Below are 21,898 nucleotides of genomic sequence, written 5' to 3' on the forward strand. Positions count from 1 at the left end.
TATGCTTCTTAGCAGCACTAGAAGAGCTACAAGACAACGGCATAATGTTTTAAAAAAGAAAAAAAGGAGGGAAAATGGCTTTATAGGATTCTGTTAAGTGTGAAGGTGGAAGACAGAAGAGACATTCTTGCACATGTAATAGGTTTGCTTTCCATGATAAATCCTTTCTTAGGAAGCTGCTGGAGCATGTGTTTTAGTAAAGGAAGTGTTGAAGTGTGAAGTGTTAGTGTTAGTTGTGTCTGCCTCTTTGCAACCCCATGAACTATAGCCCTCCAGGCTCCTCTGTCCATGGGGATTCTTCAGGCAAGAATACTGGAGAGGGTTGCCATTTTCTCCTCCAGGGCATCTTCCCAACCCAGGGATCAAACCCGGGTCTCCCGCATTACAGGCAGATTCTTTATCATCCGAGCCATCAGGGAAGCCCAAGTAAACCAATAAAAGTAAAGGAATAAACCAATAAAAAGATTAATTTGGTTTCCAAAACAAAGGTTCTGACTGTAGAGAGTCAGAAGAGGAGCCCTAAGGAAAACACCTGTGAACCAGACAGAGAATTGCCAGTCCAGGTTGGAGCTGGAAGATTAAATGTCCAAGAGTTATATTTTGAGTCTAAAAATGGAACTTAGAGTATCTGACACAGTTGGCCAGTGACAGAGGGGCTTTAACACTGAACAGGCACATTTGAAGGTTACAGAACTTGGAGAACTAATAAGAAAGAAAAAAAAGAGATGATTTTATAGTTAACTGGAAGAAAAACAAAAAGTTACTTAAGAAAAGAACGTAAGTATGATATATTGGCTTCCCCAATGGCTCGGTGAGTACAGAATCCATCTGCAATGCAGGAGACACAGGAGATGCTTTTGAACTGTGGTGCTGGAGAAGACACCTGAGAGTCCCATGGACAGCAAGGGGATCAAACTGGTCAATCCTAAAGGAATCTTCACTGGAAGCACTGATGCTGAAGCTGAAGCTTCAATACTTGGACCACCTGGAAGGTCTGATGCTAAAGCTGAAGCTCCAATACTTTGGCCACCTGATGTGAGGTGCGAATTCATTGGAAAAGACCCTGATGCTGGGAAAGACTGAGGGCAGGAAGAGAAGGGGATGACAGAGGATGAGATGGTTGGATGGCATCACCGACTCAATGGACATGAGTCTGAGCAAGCTCCAGGAGTTGGTGATGGACAGGGAAGCATGGTGTGCTATAGACCATGGGGTCGCAAAGAGTCAGACACAACCGAGTGACTTTCTCTCTACTGATGCTCAGGAAAAAGCAATCCAAACACGGAAGAAGAAAACATAGTGGTAAATATTAGAAGCCCCGCCCCCACCACTAGGCTACAACAGTTGAAAGTGGCAGAGGACTACTGCATTTCGATATGACCCCCTTAGGAGGTACTGGATTCTCAAGTACTATTTAATAACAGCTTATTAATTCCACTTATTTTATAAACTTAAAAATTAATAAACATCATTCTGCTGGTGATGTGAATGATACATTAGATGGGAATATGGCTGGTGGCCCTGTGACTTAGATAAGAAGCTGTCTGCCTTTGCAGGGAGTTGACGAAAGCATGAAGCTGTGGTGGTGGGGGTGAAGAGGAGGGGACAGCTTTAAAAGATATTCAGAGGGAGTAACAGACAGGACCTCCTGTTGGATCAGACCCAGAGTCCAGGGAACAGTAAGAGGAGCAGCAGCAGCAAAGATGTATGAGTACTCGCTCTGGGCCAGGCATTTTTCTAACTATGCATTATCTCTGCCCATCTTCACAGCCACCCCATTTTAAAGATGAGGAAACTGAGGAACAAAGAAGTTCAAACAGTTTGCTACCAAGTGGCGGGGCCAGGATTCAAGCTCACCCCAGTCTGGCTCTGGAGTCCAAATATTTTCTACTTCCTCCTGAATGATTCCTAAATGTCTAGCTTGGGAGAGTATGTGGATGGTGGGGCCACAAATAGTACAGGAAACGGAAGAGGAGGAGACCACTGGGGAATGCAGAAGTATGTCCATATTGGATACATTACGTCTGAAGTGCGGGTAAGGCCTCTGGTGCCTGTTGAAGAGTGTTCAGCAATTGGACTTAAGAGCTGAGGCTTAAGACTGCAGAGAAAATGAGATTCGTTGAAGTGTAAGTGGTAAAATCAGGACAACAGAAGCAAGACACATATATAGACAGAAGAGCAAAAGACAGAAGCCACATTTATGCAGTGAGGAGAAAAAGAAGATCTAGCAGAAAAGAAATAGTCCTAGAGGTAAAAAGGGAAGCAGGAGGCAGCAGAGTCACAAAAGCCAGGGAGGTGAGAATTTAAGACTGGAGATAGTCCCGTGGGATCTACCTTCCCTGACCAGGGATCTAACTTGTATTCCCTGCACTGGGAGGTGGATTCTTAACCACTGGACCACCAGGGAAATCCCTGGAGATAGTCTCTAACAACAACAAATGCTAAGGTTGGATAAAATGTCAGCAGAGAAGTAGCCTTTGGATTTAGAGATTAGCAAGTATATCACAATGTTTGAGGGCAGGCTGCGTGTATGTGTGTGTCTGTGTTGGCAGCGGAGGACCTGCCAAACTATAACTTGATCACTTGGTTTTTGGGAAAAACAGCTCAGTGGGGGTGCGGGCAACTCCTGAGAGTCAAAAAGGTGGGCAAACATGGATGGACTTTGAAAGACTTCCCACGATTGACAGAAGGTTCTGGAGATAATTTTTCCTCAAGAGAAACCAACACTTTTTTAGTTACACTTAGCTGAAATGCTAAGCATTTTCAGCACCCTGAGCTTGCATATCCAAAAGCAGTCTAATTTTAAAAGAATAAAAGACCGAAACAGCAAAAAGTCATTATGAGTAATAAATGATACAACATTTTGTAGTCTTATCTGAGGACAGGTGGAAAGGGTGAAGTTAATGCTCAGAGGATAATGTCCTAAGATGTTAAACATTCTCCATCACAACCAGGATTTTCAGCTTTATAAGGAAAAAGAAAATTTCATTCCAAAAGGAAATTTGAGTTACTAGACAATATAAGTAAATGCTATTGATCACACACAGCTTTGACCAGCTCTGCACCTATCACTAGATAAAAGTGTGAATCTACAATGAACAGATGCAAATGACCACTTCTGCTCTTAGTGACTCAGAATTAACCTAAGTAACAAGGTGTGAGAGCAAGGCCAATTTATAACTAAGGTGCACAGCACACAACCCTAGAGATACTACGGCTGCAATACCTCAGTGGCTGTAGATGCTTTATGGGTGTCCCAGGCAAGGCTGCCTTGTCCTCCAGAGTGATAACATTTTATAGACTTCTACAATTATTACAAGTAGACCCCTTACTTAGCAATGCTTCCAATGAATAAAACATGTTAAGGGAACTATCTGTGGGCTGCTAATGTGACAATAAAAGTAGACGAGGAAAAAGTTTTTAAAGTGTAAAATATGCTGCCTGCTACTGCTAAGTCACTTCAGTCATGTCCGACTCTGTGCGACCCCATAGACGGCAGCCCATCAGGCTCCCCAGTCCCTGGGATTCTCCAGGCAAGAACACTGGAGTGGGTTGCCATTTCCTTCTCCAATGCATGAAAGTGAAAGTGAAAGTGAAGTCACTCAGTCGTCTCTGACTCCTAGTGACCCCATGGACTGCAGACTCCCAGGCTCCTCCATCCATGGGATTTTCCAGGCAAGAGTACTGGAGTGGGGTGCCAATAATATGCTGCCTACTAGTTCAGAAAATCTCTAGAAAACAAGATTTCCTAGACAAAACCTAGTTGTTTTTTTTTTTTAAATTAGTAAACCTTTTATTGAAATATATCTTAGTATGGAAAAGTACACAAATCATAAGTGTAGATACTATCAAACAGCTTTCTAATCTGATGTACCAATCTATATTCCCACTAACAGTGAATGAGAGTTCCAGTTGCTTCACATTCTTATCAACACGTGATATTGTCTTTTTTCATTTTCACTACCCTGATGAGTATACACTAGCCGTGCATTGTAGTTTTAACTTTCACTTCTTTGAAGATAAATGACTTAGAGAACTTTTGAACAGTTATTGAGTAGCTGAACATCTTATTTGCGAAGTGCTGGTTCAAGATTTTTTTTCCCCCATTCTATTAGGGTGTCTTTTTTTTTTTTTTTTTTAAACTTTACATAATTGTATTAGTTTTGCCAAATATCAAAATGAATCCACCACAGGTATACATGTGTTCCCCATCCTGAACCCTCCTCCCTCCTCCCTCCCCATACCATCCCTCTGGGTTGTCCCAGTGCACTAGCCCCAAGCATCCAGTATCATGCATCGAACCTGGACTGGCATCTCGTTTCATACATGCTATTTTACATGTTTCAATGCCATTCTCCCAAATCTTCCCACCCTCTCCCTCTCCCATATTTACGATAATCTATAGGTTGATTTTTCAGAGGATTTTTTTTCTAGAGAGAAATCTGATTTTTCTCATTTTGGCTCTATTGTGTTATTCATTTGCTGGGATGAAGTTAGAAAAGGCATACAGTCTACTCATATTCCCTGTGGGTTTCTTTGAAAAGACTGTAAACAAGAAGATAAATCTGTTTACATGGAGGGCTGTCTTTGCAATGTTATTTCTGAACTATTCTTTAAAGACACTAAGAAAATAAATTGTGAGACTCAGTTATTTGCTATTACTTTACTTTTTTTTTTTCCCCAAGGGCACTTAAAGTTATGAACTCTGGCTATACCACTGGCCCGCCCAGAAGCTGTGCTAAAGAAATGTGTGTTTCAGGTGCCTTTTAGGCTTATAGTCTGAGTACCCAGCTAATACTACTGAGAGGAAGATATGACTCAAAATCTATTACATAGTCAATATGAGGGAATTTGTAACATTTGTGAACATCTGTGAATTAATGCTGTCTTATAAAACAGACCTTTAGTTGTATTTCATTTGCTTGGAAATAATAAAAATAAACTTTCTGAAAGGAAAGAAAGAACATCGTGATGAATTCCACAGTTCTAATAACAGAGCATAAAAGTCTTTTTGCTGATGAAATAACTTGATAAACATTTTCATCCTCTTCTCTAAAAGGATATCCCTAAGCCACTTTCCTATTTGAGAATCTGAAGGAAGAAAGAGTTCTGACCAATCTCATTTCCCAAGACCAAGCTAACATGGATCAAGCTAACATGTGATAGAGTGAAAACAAACGAACAGGATTTCCTGGGGGGTACAGTGGATAAGAACCCACCTGCCAATGCAGGGGACACGGTCTGATCCCTGGTCAGAGATTCACACACTGCAGGCAACTGGAGACTGGGCACCTCAACTCCTGAGCCCAAGCTCTCGAGCTTGTGAGATGCAACCGCTGAAGCCTATAGAGCCGAGCTCCACGACATGAGAGGCCGTCACGACGAGAGCCCGTGCATCACAACCAAGAGGAGCCCCCCTCGCCACAACCAGAGATAGCCCGAGTGCAGCAATGAACACCCAGCACGACCAAAAATACATTAATAAATTATCTTTTAAAAAAGCAAACAAACCCCAGAGTTAGGTATTAAAATTCAAAGAACAGAAAGGCTAGAAGAAAACAGAATAGTTTGTTTCCCTGTTTAGGGAAATCCTGAAAGAGAAAGGCAGATCTAAGCTTAGAAGCAACTTAAGAAATCACTAAATAAATAAGTAAACAGGAAAGCTTGACAACAGAAAAAAAAGTAAAAGACCAAGAAAAATATTAATAGTGTGGGGAAAATATTTTTAACAAATTGCCTAGAAAGTTCATATAATTAACATTAAAAATATTCATATCCAGTGGAGGAATCAGTCAGAGGACAAAAACACACAATTCCCAAAAGATGGAAGAATTATACTTACTGGATACATGTATACGTATGGCTGAGTCCCTGCGCTATCCACCTGAAACTATCTCAACATTGTTAATCGGCTATACGCCAACACAAAATGAAAAGTTAAACAAAAAAAGAGAAAAAAAGCAGAGCGGGTAGCAGCAGGACGCACAGGCATTCTCACGGCAGCCTGGTTTGGGTCAACACTTACTGTGAACTGTTCAATGTCTCTCTCCAGCCCCACGTTCGGCAGATCAGGCATCATGTGAGCCACCACTTTGAAGCCAGAATCTTTGGCCAGGTGGAAGGACTCGCACACTGCCTTCACAGTGTGGCCCCTGAGGAAAGAAAATTCACTACCTGTTACACAAATAAATGGGCAAGAAGGTGAGCAGCAGCAACAGAACGAAACAAAGTCTGACACAGGTAGCGGTAGCTCTGGAATGAGGAATATGGTTGGGGAAGAGGAAATCTTAGAAAGTCATCTTTACATCTCTGCTTCTAAGAAGGCCTGGAGAAAAATAATTTTAATTCTAAGATATTTCTCAGAAATTCCTTATGCACCTCCTCAAAGTTCGACAGCAAGTGACTGAGGTCACAAGAATTAATATGGTGGTGGTTTAGTTGCTTCGTTGTGTCCTACTCTTGTGAGCCCATGGACTATAGCCCGCTAGGCTCCTCTATCCGAGGGGATTCTCCAGCTAAGAATACTGGAGTGGGTTGCCATTTCCTTCTCCAGGGGATCTTCTCAATCCAGGGATTGAGCCTGGGTCTTCTGCATTGCAGGTGGATTCTTCACCGACTGAGCCACCAGGGAAGAAGAATTAATATACACTAAAATTACCTGGTTTAGCATTATGGGCCACAGTAAGTCTGCTAATATAAATACCTAGGTTAAAAACAAGAATAGTGAGATCAGAGCCTTACAAGAACAGGATTTTGTTATGCCCTTTCTTTTAAAAATATTTATTACAAATAATTTCATTGGGATAAAGAAAGGGAGGAAGGGAAAGGTGGGCAGAGACAGACAGAGAGATTCATCAATATGCAAAGTACATTTCACTCTGGTGGGCAGGCAGGTCCTTAAAAAAGTATTAGTAAGAAGAGAGAATAATTGAGTGACAAAGTATAATCATTTGGGGCCAGCTGGATAAGTCAGCTTAACATTCTAGCGCTACATTCAAGACACAAGCCCTATTAATAGTTAGGGGCTATTAAAAACTGAAGCCCACAGGGCTCTCACCAGAAAGACTTTCCCATTCACCACCAAAAAACTCCTAGAAACTGTGGACCCCAGCCCACTCTCTGAAGGTTCCTATTCATTTCCATGGCTTCACTCTCTGATCTCTTTTTGCTAACGACTTCTCAATTTCCATGGCTGGGTCAGGCCTCTCTTGTGACACCACGCCCAAATACCCAATACTCTACTGCTGCGCTGTACAACAGTCACAAGGCACACATGGTTATTCAAGTTTATCTTGAAACTGATCCAAATCAGTAATTCAGTTCCTTGGCTGTGCTACCACAGTGGACAATGTGGGTTCTGAACATTTCAGTCACTGTGGAATGTTCTGCTGGACAGCCTGGCTCTAAAGCAAACCTTCAACTGGTTGCTGCACCAGCACGTAAGGGTCTAAAGCCTAGTTTTCCATAGTGAAACTCGTCTTGCCTCCCAGCCTCCCTCCCTCCCATTCTTTCTCACCCTCATTCCCATTCGGTCACCATACACTGCTTTTCAGGACATCACCTCCTGCTTGAATTCCTGCAATAGCCTCTGAACTGGCCTTCCTTCCATCTTCTTAGTCCACCCTCACACTGTGATCCCTAAAAAGCGATGTTTCTAAAATGCGGATATGGGGACTTCCCTGGGGTCCGGTGGTTTAAGACTTCTAGTTTCCTCTGCAGGGGGCAGGGGTTCGATCCCTGGTAGGGGAATTTAAGATCCCACATGCCATGTGGTGTGGCCAAAAATAAATAAATGAATAAATAAAATGCAGACTTAGCTGGCCTTGGATTAAAGTCTAAGCCCACTGGGCCAACTTCGAAGGCTCAGTCCCTCTGCTGACCCTTTCAGCCTCACCTCTTACCGTGCTCCCACCTCACACTCCACACTCCACCAAACAAAATCACCCCAAAATCCCTAAACATGCCATGATGTGCTTCCGCTCTCAGGAGCTTGCCTGTACTCTTCTTTCAGCCTGAAACAGTCTTCCTCTTCCTCACCTGACGAACTCAGACTCTTCCTGTGAGTCTCAGCAGCCTGAAAGAGTCTTCCTCTTCCCCACCGGATGAACTCAGACTCTTCCTGTGAGTCTCAGCTTCCACATCATTTTCTTCAGAAAGCTTCTCTGATCTCCGAGAGACTCCATCCCCAAGGTACCCCTCCAGCACAGCCTTATTACTGCAGCAGCCCTACCAGCGTTTCTGGCTCAAGCCTTCCCCAACAAGACTGCATCGTATTCACATTGCTCTTTCTCAAGCCTGATATCCATCAGACTCTTCCTGCGCACAAAAATATTTTGGAGATCTCTATTACCTTAAAGGGGCTTCCCTGGTGGCTCAGTGGTAAAGAATCTAGTTGCCAATGCAGGAGATGTGGGTTCGATTCCTGGGTTGGGAATATTCCCTGGAGAATGAAATGGCAACCCACTCCAGTATTCTTGCCTGAGAAATTTCATGGACAGAGAAGCCTGGAGGGGCTACAGTCTATGGGGTCACAAAGAGTCAGACATGACGTATTGACTAAATAACAACAAATTCCCTTAAGGGAAGCATCTGTCTTCCTTAGCCTGGAGCTCTTCTTGGTTGTTTCCAAGATGCTGACCCATGTGTCTCCCTGATTTCCCTTTACTTCCGTCTCCAATCACAACCCTCCATCATGTCTAACTCCTATTAAAGTGAAGCAGTCTTTAAGGTCCAACTCAACACACACCTACTCCCGAAACCTGTTTTTACTTCTGAACAGAAAAGAACTTCATCTTGGCTCTATCAGCTCTTACTCCTTCCTTCCTTAGACTCTCAAATTTCTCAAAGTTTATACCCATCATCTCACCAGCCTTTCTTTCAGTACCCTGCCAGTTGGCATTTGCTTCATAAAAACGAATCTGTTAGATCTCACCTGGGCTTATTTCTTTATGAACTGATCGACTGTGTTGGGACTCAGTTGTGACACACAGAATCTTCGCTGTGGTGCACGGGCTCCAGGGCACATGGGCTCTATAGTTTTTGGTGCGCTGGCTCTCCAGTTGAGGCACACGTGGGTGCCTCAACCCACGTGCGGGTGCATGGGTTGAGATGCACCTCCAATCCATGCAGTTGAGGTGCATGGGCTCAGTAATTGTGGCACACAGGCTTGGTTACCCAGCAGCATGTGGGGTCTTAGTTAACAATGACCATCACCCAGCAATCAAACCTGTGTCCCCCACACTGACAGGCGAATTCTCAACCACTGGGCCACTATGGAAGTCCCCCTGGCTTCCTTCTTGTTCAAACCCTTTTCTCTGTTCCTAGTCTCCTTGGCCTTCTCTCCTGCTTTAAACTATTGACTTTGAGCCCTGCCTTTGCTTTCTGTACAGGAAAGGCTATTTATGAATAGGAAGAGAGATGAAGATGATGTTTATAGGCTACTAGAAAAGAGTCAGCACAGAAAGACTGAAAGTCAAGGAAGGAGGAGATGGGGTTCAGAGCATGGACAGAAAAATGAATAGGAGGAACACCTAGACCCCTCCCTCTCAGATGGGTAGGAACATCGATCTGCTTGGCGGGGGAAGAGGAAGGCTCATGCAGTTCGCCTGTGCCATCTTACCGGTTGGTATCTCTGGCCACATCCTCATAGACACTCTGCACCCCAATCTCCAGCCTTGTGCAGCCATAGGTCAACATGTCACTGAGATGCCGCTTCATGCAGTAATCTGGTCTGGTCTCAATAGTAATTCCAATGCACTTTGTGAGGCTTCTCTCAGAATACCTATAGAGCAAAGAGAAAAGTAAATAGCCTGCCAAAGCTTTAGGACGTTGGCTCTCATTTCAAGGACGTCTTCCCCTTGTCCTCCCAGATCTAACCCAGTGGTTGAGAGCACCAGCTCTCGGGTCAGACTGAGTTCAAATCCTGGTTCTGCTACTTCTTAACTATGCAACCAGGAACGTGATTAACCTCCTCGTGCTTCGGTTTCATCCTCGGCAAAATGAGGGTAATAGCAGCTACGCCTCATGGGACAGACGTGCCTGAGCTGGTACACAGTGTATGGTATTCATCGTCACCATCACCATCGTGTTCCTGCAGCGTGCGGCAGCCATAATCTCCTTGAAAAGCAGGGATGTCAACTGTGAAAACCCTCATTTTCAGTTCCTAGCAACGATTTTTCATGTAAGTGAAAACCATCTGCATCATTTATTTCCTACTCCATGTTTTAGAGTCATGTTAAATGAAGGAAAACAAAAGAAGGGGGAGGGAAGGGTATGCATAATGATCATAATGATCAAAGGAAGAATTCAGGTGAAATGTTTCCCCCCACCCCACACACACACGTCTTCTTGTCAAGCCTATGAATCTCAGCAATGACTTACAAAATTAGGAGTCATTTTTCTCTTTCACTAAAACCAGGTATCAAAGTGGTGAGCACCACTTGAGATTCAAGCTGTTTTGAGTTAATAGTCTTAATGCTGGCCAGAAACCCAGGAAAATGAAAATGACTCCCTAAGGGGAATGCTGACGTGCAGGAATAGGACACTCTTACCTACAGAGGCCACTGTGGCCAAGCACTGCACTGAACATGCCACGGGCAGTGAATGCTCTCATCAGCTCCATCACGTGCCTTTTATTATCCCTGTTTTGCAGATTAAGAATCTGAAGCTCCTAATGTGATCAAATATTGGGTTGGCCTAAAAACTTGTCTGTGTTTTTCCATGCCAGCTTATGGAAAAGCCTGAGTGGACTTTTTGGCCAACCCAATGCTTTGTCCAGAGCTTCCCTGGTGGTTCAGATGGTAAAGAATCTGCCTGCAATGTGGGAGATCTGGGTTGGGAAGATCCCCTGGAGGAGGGAAAGGCTACCCACTCCAGTATTCTGTCCTGGAGACATTCCACGGACTATATAGTCCATGGAGTCGCATAGAGTCGGACATGAGTGAAAGTGAGTGACTTTCACTTCACACTTCAACTTCTAGAATGAAATCATTCTTCCAAATGCCCTTCTACGACTTTCTTAATTCTTCGGGGAGAGTGAGGGAAGCCTTTATTTGGCACTTCATTTCCTTCTTTTCAAAGAAGTTCATAGCTTTTGTCGTGAAAAAGAAAACTCATAAAATTTCTACAGTTCTGTAACTGCTGTTCTCTTTTAAACTCATTCATTCATCACTGTCAATAAAACGGACTTGTCTAATTTAAAAATAATTATTAAGGTGGTTAAGAATCACTGAACTGAAGAACTGACTCAAGTCTTTCACACTATGACTGTATTCCTAAGGTTTTATATAGGATTACCAAAGGCAGCGAGAACTAAAGGTAAAGGACTAGGCCACAGTTACTAAACAATGAATCCTAAGACAAAAAGGACACAGATCTTATCAAATCTTGCTTCTGACAGGATACTAAATCAACTGACTTATCTGAGACAACCGGACCAGAAAGTCACAGGCCTTTCTAATAAGTGAGTCCTAAGGCATGCGGGAACAAAAGTATACGCTGCCCCAGGATACACGTAACTCAGGCTCAAACATCAATTATCGTGTTTGGAGAAAACCATTATTTTAAGAAACTGAAACACTAATGTATTATGGAGAAAGCATACTGCATGAAGGCTGACTGAAAAAACCCATGAAGCAGAAAACTCTAAATGAATATATTTCACAAAGTAAGTGAGGACGTCTTACAGTCAGACATTCCAAAATTGTACCCCTCTATTAACGGATATTTTTTTTACAAAACCCACAATATTTCCGAGAAGGATGCCATTAAGTTAGCAAGCGTGGCAGCACAATAGTACCTTGCGTTCCCGGGACAACGAGAGGACAGGCAACCGCACAGACGGAACGTGTCTACAGGAACGAGAACTAAATCCACAGAACCTCTCTGCCGTGTGGATCATCAAAGGCCCAAGCAAGACTGATAGGGAAGGCTGCTGCGAGGATGATAAGGTCTCTTCAGAAGTAATTAGAATACAGCCTAGGACACAGAGGCAAACCTTATCCTCACACAATACTTTACCGCCAAGTCTTTCCTCTAGGGGGAAAACATCAATACCTTCGGCAGGAGCAGAAATGAAGGGATAAGAAATAACTTGTCTTAAAAGCCAATATTTCGTGTCAGTTTCTGCTGCACAACGACGTGAGTCGCCCCACCCTCCCCGCCTCACCCCTCTAGGTCCTTACGGAGCACTGAGCTGAGTCCACACACATGTGTTAACACACAAATACGTGCATAAGGGCAGTCAGCTAATCTAAGCAAAATGCCTGAGCTGGTATTTTACGGCCGATATAACCCCCCATATCGTTTAAACAGCCATCCAACAGTACAGCTCTCCTTTACTACCAAGTTCAACTGCCATACCTTTGGGGAGCAGGGAGAGGCGGTGGACTTAAGTTCTTGGGCAATTAGGAAATACTGAATTTTCCAACCACGACCATGAGCTTCTAAGAGACAAAATCAGAACCTGAACTCTGGCTTTCTGATTCCAACTCCACTTCTCTTTCTGTGACATTATAGGGCCATCTAAACAAGCCTAAATTCCACCATCATGGGGCTACGCTGATCTGGCTTCCCAGGAGGTGCTAGCGGTAAAGAACCCACCTGCCAGTGCAAGAGATGTATGAGACACAGGTTTGATCCCTGGATTGAAAGAGCCCCTGGAGGTGGGCATGGCAACCCACTCCAGTATTCTTTCCTAGAGAATCCCATGGACAGAGGAACCTGGCGGGCTAGTCGACAGGGTCACAAAAAGTCTGACATGACTGAAGCAATTTAGCATGCACGCACACTTCTTTGCATGCTGTAGGAGCAACATCAACTAGAAAAGATGCTAATGCTCTCTGTGAAGCTAACTTAAGCCAATATCTTATGCTGATGGCATTTTTTTTTAAACTGGGAGGTGGTGGTGGGAGGCGAATGGGACAGTAACCCAGGAACATCAAAGCAAATAAAAACCAGATGCTACCAGCCTTCAAAACAAAGCTCAAATACATTTCTCCTGTCATGACGCCTTCCCAGTGCCTCTTGGCAACTCTGTGCTCCCATTCCAAAATATCTTGCCCACACTCTGTATGAGTTTGTCTCATCTGTGGATATGCCTGTTTGTCCATTTGGACCGGAAGCTCCTGGAAGGCAGTAGGCTCATAAATGTTTAGAGGTAAGGCCTTTAGCACTGAAAACTCTCCTTCAGTATAAAAAAGAAAAAATACACATATGAAGAATGAGTAAATGAATGAGGCAAAGCTAAAGACACATAGGTGAAGGAGGTCTCTCTTGACTCCAATAGCAGCCTCCAGCTAATTCGCTACCGTTCCCCTTTGGGAACAGGTTCCCAAACAGTTAACCCTAAAAACTGCTTAACCCTAGACCAGGTAATCTACAGAAAATAAAGACGCAGTAGTCCTTTGTCCCAGGGAGGCCCAGCAGTCTAGCTGTAGGGCTAAGACACACAGCTAAAACCAAGAACCACTTAAGATCAAAGAGCTAGAAGTGGCAGATGTTATAACTGGATAAAATGATTTCTTGTAAAGCATGCTTCTATTTCTGGAAGAAAGTGACCTATAAAAGTGACATCTATTATTACTACTTACTAACCCCTCATAATAAGGGCCCAACCAGCGGGGCACTGAAGGAAGACGATATGAAAGCCTCTTTAAACTGTTTCTGCTTCACTCCAAGAAGTCTGTGGCATCAAAAAAACATTTCTGGTTGCTATTAATTTCCTGCCATTCTCTCTGAAACCTCTGTCATTAATGAAGTTGGCTGGGCCTTACTTTTGATTTCCTGTGTAAAATCTCACTAGAGGTTGAGGTCCAAATTCCTGAGAGGTTTAAGACCCTTTCCTACATGGACATCCCCCTACCCAAACCCAACCTGCTCAAACCAAACCACAAAGTAGATATGTATGGTATGTAGATGAAATATGAACTTTCATTAGTCACAAGGTACAAACTCTCTTCTGCATCTGCAGTCCCAAAATGAGTAAGTAGAATTTATAAACTTCTTTGGACAGCCAGAGGTTTGTTTGACTTGCCAACTAATATCTGGGGTTACTGGTGTAGTTCCTCAGTGCATGTGCTTAGTCCTCAGTCGTATCTGACTCTTTGCGACCCCATGGACTGTAGCCTGCCAGGCTCCTCTGTCCATGGGATTCTCCAGGCAAGAACACTGGAGTGGGTAGCCATTTCCTTCTCCAGGAGAACTTCTCAACCCAGCGACAGTCTCCTGAATTTCAGGCGGATTCTTTACTGGGGAAGTCCCCCAATTCCTCGGAAGTACCACCAAACACATTCTTTTTTTGGGGAGTGAATATAATCATATCTGGAAAATATCTCAACAGAATTTTACGTCCTGTCTAATGCTGAGCTAATGATGGTCTAGACTGAAGAATGACTGCGTTGGATGTTTGGGGATTTATAAAATAACTTTTTCCTTTTGAGATGGTGGTCAAGTTTGGTTCCTGGATATTAGCAGTTATGTTGGGAGGGTCTAATACATAACAAAAGGTTCTGCTCAACACAAACTGAGGTACCAGACAGAAGCAGAATTTTGATTTTTACATGAGTACAACCTATGAGAAACTAACCTGGTAACGTAGCTTAGAGAATAATCAGGGACCTCTGCTCCCTTATCATGCTGGTTGACAAGGTTTAGGACACATGAAAAACAACCCATAACATTTTGGGTTTTGATTCTTCCAACACCCAACAAGAGTGCTATTATTTTGTACACCTGGTCAGAATGCTGAAGAACCAACGGCAATAACACTATTGACAGAAAATTAAAAAACAATCAGGGTTATCACACATTCTTTCAATACTGTATTCACATTCAAATTCAAGGACTAGAATGTTATATACAAAGCACTTAAATTTGAATGTGAATACAATATTGAAAGAATGTGTGGTAACCATGATGATTGCTTTTTTATTTTCTATTAATAGCACATTATATACATAACATTATGCTTCCCTGGTAGCCTAGTGGTAAAGAATATGCTTGCTATGCAGGAGACCCGGGTTCGATTCCTGGGTTGGGAGGATCCCCTGGAGGAGGAAATGGCAACCCACTCCAGGATTCTTGCCTGGAGAATCCCATGGACAGAGGAGTCTGGTGGGCTGCAGTCCATGGGGTTGCAAAGAGTTGGATATGACTGAGCGACTAATACATACACATATACAAAACATCATAAAAAAGCTGCCATTGTCAGGAAGTAACTGTTAGATGAAAGATAACCTCTCAATACATCTTTTAGATAAAAATCACCATTCCAATAGAAATCCTTAAAGCACAGAATGTCACAGAAAGCAGTAACTTTAGAGATAATCTAGTCTCACCTTCTCATTAATAACGTAGGATAACAACAGAAAATAAGCCTGGAACCTATTGTTACTGCACAGTTCTTCCCACTGCACTCACTTAACAATGCTTTCTAAGTACTGGGTTGGCCAAAAAGTTTGTTTAGGTTTCTGAACGAACTTTTTGGCCAACCCAACACCTTCTCTTCTCAAGGCACTGTGCTTGATATGAGATCCTTTCTCTTAAGAAGACATTCCGTATTAAGACACAGAAAAAAAATGCATTATATGAAATTAGACAATAATGGTATTCCGTAAGACCACAACTCTTGGCTACTAAAAACCAAAGTGAGGGAGTAACTAAATTAGTAGTTGCAAATTCAATTGTAGCAAATGTGAACAGATTAAATACTCCAATTAAAGGCAGACAATGTCAAAATGGATTAAAGAAACAAGACCCAACTACTGCAGACTGTTATCTATAAGAAACACATTTTCAATACAGGGACACACACGGGTGGAAAGTAAATGGGTAGAAAAGTATGTATGTAACAGCTGTAATGGGAAACAACGCCAACAAAAAAAGAAACTTCAAGACCAGAAAGGACTTCTCAATGTGATAAAAAAGTAAGCTCATAATCAAAGTTTTATCAAAGTTCCTACACCAGGAAAACGCACCAATCACAAATGTGCATACACCTAGCAGATCTTCAAAATAAATGAAGTAGAAACTAATACAACTAAAGAGGTAAACAGATCATTCTTCAATCATAGCTGGAGATTTTACTCTTTTTCTCTCAGCAATTGATAGAACTACATAGAAAAGAAAAAAAAATCCCCAAAGACCATTGAACAACACTATCTACCACCTCGACTTAATTGATGTTTATAGAACATTACATCCAAAAACAGCAGAATATACCTTCTTTCAAATACACATAGTATGTTCACCAAGAGAGATCATATATGCTGAGCCACAAATAAGTCTCAATAAAAAAAACTTTTAAGAAACTGAAATGGTACAGAATAAACCCTCTCTGATCAAAAGGGAATTAAAATCAGAAATCAAGAAAAACTCCATGTTTTTGGAAACTCAGAAATTAAACAATCCATTTGTATACAATCCACAGGTAAAAATACAATTTCAGGAAACATTGTAAATTAAATAATAATTAAAACAGAACATATTAAAATTTGTGGGATTCAGCCAAAGCAGTGCTTATGGGAAAAACTTAAAGCTTTAAATACTTACATTAGAAAAGAAAAAAGGTCTATAGGATAGCTAGGTTTCTATACTTTATTTAAGCAAAGAAAAAGAAAAGCAAAGTAAACTCAAAAAAAGTAGAAGACGATATAAGAATAAAAGCAGAAATATATAAAGTAGAGGGCATAAACAAAATCAAAAGTTAATTCTTTGCAAAGAACAACAAAATTGATAAACCACAACTAGACTGATAGAGAAAAAAAGAAAGAACACAGATTATCTATATCAGGATTGAAGGAGGGGTGATCAATAACATCCTACAGACATTAAAAACAAAGTAAGGCAATGTTAGGTATTGGGGGCAGGAGGAAAAGGGGACGACAGAGGATGAGATGGCTGGATGGCATCACCAACTCAATGGACGTGAGTCTGAGTGAACTCCAGGAGTTGGTGATGGACAGGGAGGCCTGGCCTGCTGCGATTCATGGGGTCGCAAAGAGTCGGACACGACTGAGCGACTGAACTGAAGGGAATGTTATGAACAACTTTATACCAAAAAGCTTGACAACTTGGATAAAACAGTCAAATTCCTTGAAAAACACAACTTACGAAAATGGACACAGATGAAACATAGTATCTGAATACCCCTTTGTCTAGTAAAGAAATGGAATTAATCATCTAAAGTGTGAGTCACTCAGTTGTGCCCAACTCTTTGGGACCCCTGTGGACTGCAGCCCACCAGGTTCCTCTGTCTATCGGATTTTCCAGGCAAGCATGTTGGAATGGTTTCCCATTTCTTTCTCCAGGGGATCTTCCTGATCCAGGGATCAAACCTGGGTCTCCTGCACTGCAGGCAGATTCTTTACCAACTGAGCTACCAGGGAAGCCCTGTATCTAATCATCTAAAGCCCTCCAATAAAGAAAACTCTAGTCTTGGACAGTTTTACTCATGAATTTCAGCAAACACACAGAAGAAATAATATTCATCTTACATGAAGTCTTTCAGAAAATAAGGAGGAAATGCTTCATAACTTGTTTTATAGGGCTGGCATAACACTGAAGCCAGAATGTAACAAAGAAAAGAAAACATGAAATCTCAGAGCACCATCCCCCATGAATAAATCCTTTCCAAAGTATTAGAAAGCTGAATCCAGTGATATGTAGAAAGAAAAATACATTACAACCAAATAGGGTCTATCTTGGAGAAGGCAATGGCACCCTACTCCAGTACTCTTGCCTGGAAAATCCCGTGGACGGAGGAGCCTGGTAGGCTGCACTCCATGGGGTCGCACAGAGTCGGACACGACTGAAGCGACTTAGCAGCAGGGTCTATCTTAGGAATGCAAGGTTAGTTTAAGATTAAAAAAATCAAAGTAATATACATTATCAGAATGAAAGAGGAAAAGCCTGTTATCATTTAGTCACAGAGAAATCATTAGACAAATGAGTTAACAATAAAACTCTGCAAAATTTTTCAATCTGATAAAGATATCTTAAAAAAAAACTCTCAAGTAACACTGCACTTAATACTGCAGTATCAAATGTTTTCCCTATATTATTGGGAGTAAGACAGAGTCATTCTCATCACTTTCATTTAGCACTGGACAAAATGTCCAAGCTATTGCAATAAGGAAGAAAAGCATCCACAACCAAAAGGAAAAAAATTAAAATTCACTGTATTTGCAGATTACATGATTATTTTTAAAGAAAATTCTAGCATATCTACAAAAAACAACTTACAGAACTGAGTAGTGAATTTAGTAAGTTCATATGCTATAAGGTTAATACACAAAAATCAACTATGTACCTTGATACTAACTGCAAACAATTTGAAAATACAATTGAAAACAATTTCACTTAATATAACATCAACAAACAAAATATTGGATTGACTATAAAAGTCTGTCCTGTTTAACCCACATGAACTTCTGGCCAACTCCAAATTTTGAAATAAATTTAACCAAAAGCTTACAAAATCTCCAAACCAAAGACTGCTAAGAGAAATTAAAAACTAGAAGACAGACTATGTTCATAAATTGGAAGGTTAAATTGTCAATTTTCTCAAAATTTTTCTATACTTTAAACACAATACCAATCCTATCACACTTTTTACTAGAAATTGACAAACATAAACTTTATACAGAAGGGCTGCTGCTGCTAAGTCACTTCAGGCGTGTCCGACTCTGTGCAACCCCATAGACGGCAGCCCACCAGGCTCCTCTGTCCCTGGGATTCTCCAGGCAAGAACACTGGAGTGGGTTGCCATTTCCTTCTCCAATGCATGAAGTGAAAAGTGAAAGGGAAGTCGCTCAGTTGTGCCTGACTCTTAGAGACCCCATGGACTGCAGCCCACCAGGCCCCTCCATCCATGGGATTTTCCAGGCAAGAGTACTGGAGTGGGTTGCCATTGCCTTCTCCATACGAAGGGCAAAGGACCTAAAATATCCAAAGCAATCTTAAAACAGTAGGACTGAGTTAGAAGATTTACACTACTTCAGGATATACCCTAAAACTACAGTAATCAAGACTGTGGTACTGGCATAAAGACCGAAAACAGATCAATGGAACAGAAAAGAGTCCAGTCCAAAATTTATATCGCCAACAGATTTTTGACAAAACTGCCAATACAATCTATATGGGAAAGGGAAGTTTTAAAAGAAGTAATGTTGAAACAATTAGGTATGTATATAGAAAAAAAGAAATCTCAACGCCTATCATGCACTACACATAAAACCTTAAATCAAGATGGATCATAAGCCTACATATGAAACATAAAAGTCAAATCTATAACTAGAAAAAAACACAGGAAATATCCCCTTGCCTTGTGAGTAGGCAAAGGTTTTTTAAGAGATAATACAAAATAAGCAGTAAGTATGAAAGAAAAAAATTGCTAGATTAAACTTCACCAAAACAAAACACTCTGCTCAAAGATTTTAACGTAATGAACAGTCAAGTCACAGACTGGGTTTCCGTGTTTGCAAGACAGAGATTGAACAGAGGACTAGAATCCAGGGCATATAAAAAATAAAACAATAGGCAATAGGCAGAAGGTTTTAACACACACTTCACAAAGGAAATATACACAGAAAGCATCAGTACATAATAAAGTGCTCAGCATCATTAGTCAGCAGGAAAACACAAATTAAAAGCACAGTGAGATGCCACTACACACCCACTAGAATGGCTAAACTTCCAAAGACTGGCACCACCCTACTCTAGTGAAGATCTGGAACAAATGCACACTCATATGTTACCGGTGGGAGTACAAATGATGCAACCACTTTGGGAAAATGTCTGGCAGTTTTGAAACTAAATGCATGATGGTTATTACACCCAAGAGAAATAAATACATACATTCATAAAAAGACTGCGTAAGTATGCTCACTGAAGTTTTATCATGATAGCTACAAACTGGAAATAGCCCAGCTATCCATCAACAGAATGGATAAACAAACTATGGTCTACGCCTACAAAGGAATTCTACCCAGAACTAAAAAGATAATGGCTATTATAAAACTCAACATGGATGAAGCTCAAAATATAACTCTTCATGAAAAGATGTCTCACACAAAAGAATATGTATTATGTGGTTCCATTTATTTCGTTGGCCAAAATGTCCGTTCGGGTTTTCTAGATCATCTTACTGACTTACTAATCCCGAACTAACTTTTTGGCTAGCCAATACATGACGTTTAATAGGCAAAACTAATCTATGAAAGGGGACAACATGAGAACAATGGCCGCCTCTGGGAGTCCAGGTGGGGTTTACAGGGAGGAGGCAGGAGGAACCTTTCTGGGTGGCAATGATGCTCTCTGTCTTAGCAGGGTTTTGTTACACAGGTACATGCATTTGTTAGAACCCATCAAGCAGTATCCTTAGCATCAGTGCACTTCATTTTCAAGTAAATTCATTCAAATTTACTTGAAAAGAAAAGACTACAGTGAACTAGCTAATGATGTGCATGATGATGTATTTGGGGAAAGTGTACTGAAGCCTGCACCCTGCTTTAAAATGTGTTAAAATAAATAAATAAAGAGGGATTGATGAATGCACAGAAATGGCTAGTTAGCTAAGTATGTGATGAAGCACATGTCATAGAACATAGGTTGTAAGTAAGTGATGTTCACTGGAAAATTCTTTCCACTTTTATTTCAAAAAAAAAAATGTTGGGAGAAAAACTAATATCTCTTTATGATGACTAAGATTGTACCCTAGGTTGTGCTGCCAGTGTCAAGGATCCTGGTTACCGTCTGTGAAAATCTGATTTACCAAGAGAGGTAGTAAAAGTGATCAATATACAAAGTGAGGGGTGGGTGGGAGGTGCGATACTGGAGCCAAAGCCCAGAAAGGCAGGAGATGATCACTTTCAGGGCTTCTCAGGTTGCTCTCCTTTCTCTGTTACTCTGCAAATCTATGAAATTATCTTCTGGGCCTGGTACCCAGTGTTACCTAGCACTCTAGTTTTTCCAGGACTCAGGAGGACATAGTTGGGGGCTTTAAACTCATTGATGGACATGGGGAAAAAAAAAAAAAGGAAGGAACGGAAATGAATTAAAAATTCCACAGGGAGAAGGTATGACTCACCCACTTCTTGATGGGTAACTCCCCTTTTAAATGGCATCTTGTGAGAACAGCCAAAGAGCAACAAAGATTGAATGTAAAACTGCTTCTGGGCAAGACTGATTAAAAAGGAATACAACTGTTAAAAGGTTGCTTTGAGTGATTTGGCGACATGTGCATTCTGGCGAATGGGTGACTCACACCCCACTGCCGGTCCTTTTCATCTCCAGGGTGACGATTTTTGAAGGACGAGAGCCACCAGTAATTGATGATCTCCAGACACTACTGCAGTCTTAGTCTAAGTGACAGCAGTGATTAGCACTTTGCTTGATTTAATGAGTCTTCACAGAAACCAAACCTGCTCCGTCCTTGACTCTCTGTTTCCTCAGCTTTCCAGTGTTCCCAGCCGCAGGGAGCTAGCGTACTGCTTGCTACTACCCTGCCATAAATGTTAACCAAGTTCACCTCGTTAGAGTTTTCCCTTACTCTAACTCTTCATCTTTTCAGAAAAAAGCAAAACGTGAATTAGATTGGACACATGACAGTGAAGCAGGGACACAGCCGAGCTAACAGTAGAACTCGACGTGAGTTCGAACAATGGCTATTAGCTTTAAATGAGGTTGACTCATTTGTCACAATATGAACAATAACTTTAAGAAAATTTATTTATTTTTAAAAATTTGGCTGCGCTGGGTCTTAGTTGCAGCACGTGGGATCCAGTTCCCTGACTAGGGATCGAACCTGGGCCACCTGCATCGGGAGTGTGGAGTCTTAGTCACAAGACCATCAGGGAAGTCCCAGTATGTAACTCAGTACTGTATCTGTGTGGTCATATTA

General features: G+C 41.6%; 1 protein-coding gene across 2 annotated transcripts in view; it reads right to left on the bottom strand.

Moving 5' to 3' along the window:
* ELP3 (elongator acetyltransferase complex subunit 3) overlaps positions 1–21,898 on the bottom strand; it is a 143,069-nt gene that overhangs the window by 69,454 nt on the left and 51,717 nt on the right. For both annotated transcript variants that reach the window (XM_061425061.1, XM_061425062.1), the window contains exons 8-9: positions 9,620–9,781; positions 6,026–6,152 (exon numbers count right to left, since the gene is read on the bottom strand). In XM_061425061.1, the coding sequence (XP_061281045.1) occupies positions 6,026–6,152; positions 9,620–9,781 (289 nt within the window). The remainder of the gene's footprint in view (positions 1–6,025; positions 6,153–9,619; positions 9,782–21,898) is intronic.

The sequence above is a fragment of the Bos javanicus genome, chromosome 8, assembly GCF_032452875.1.
Source record: "Bos javanicus breed banteng chromosome 8, ARS-OSU_banteng_1.0, whole genome shotgun sequence".
NCBI lineage: Eukaryota > Metazoa > Chordata > Mammalia > Artiodactyla > Bovidae > Bos > Bos javanicus.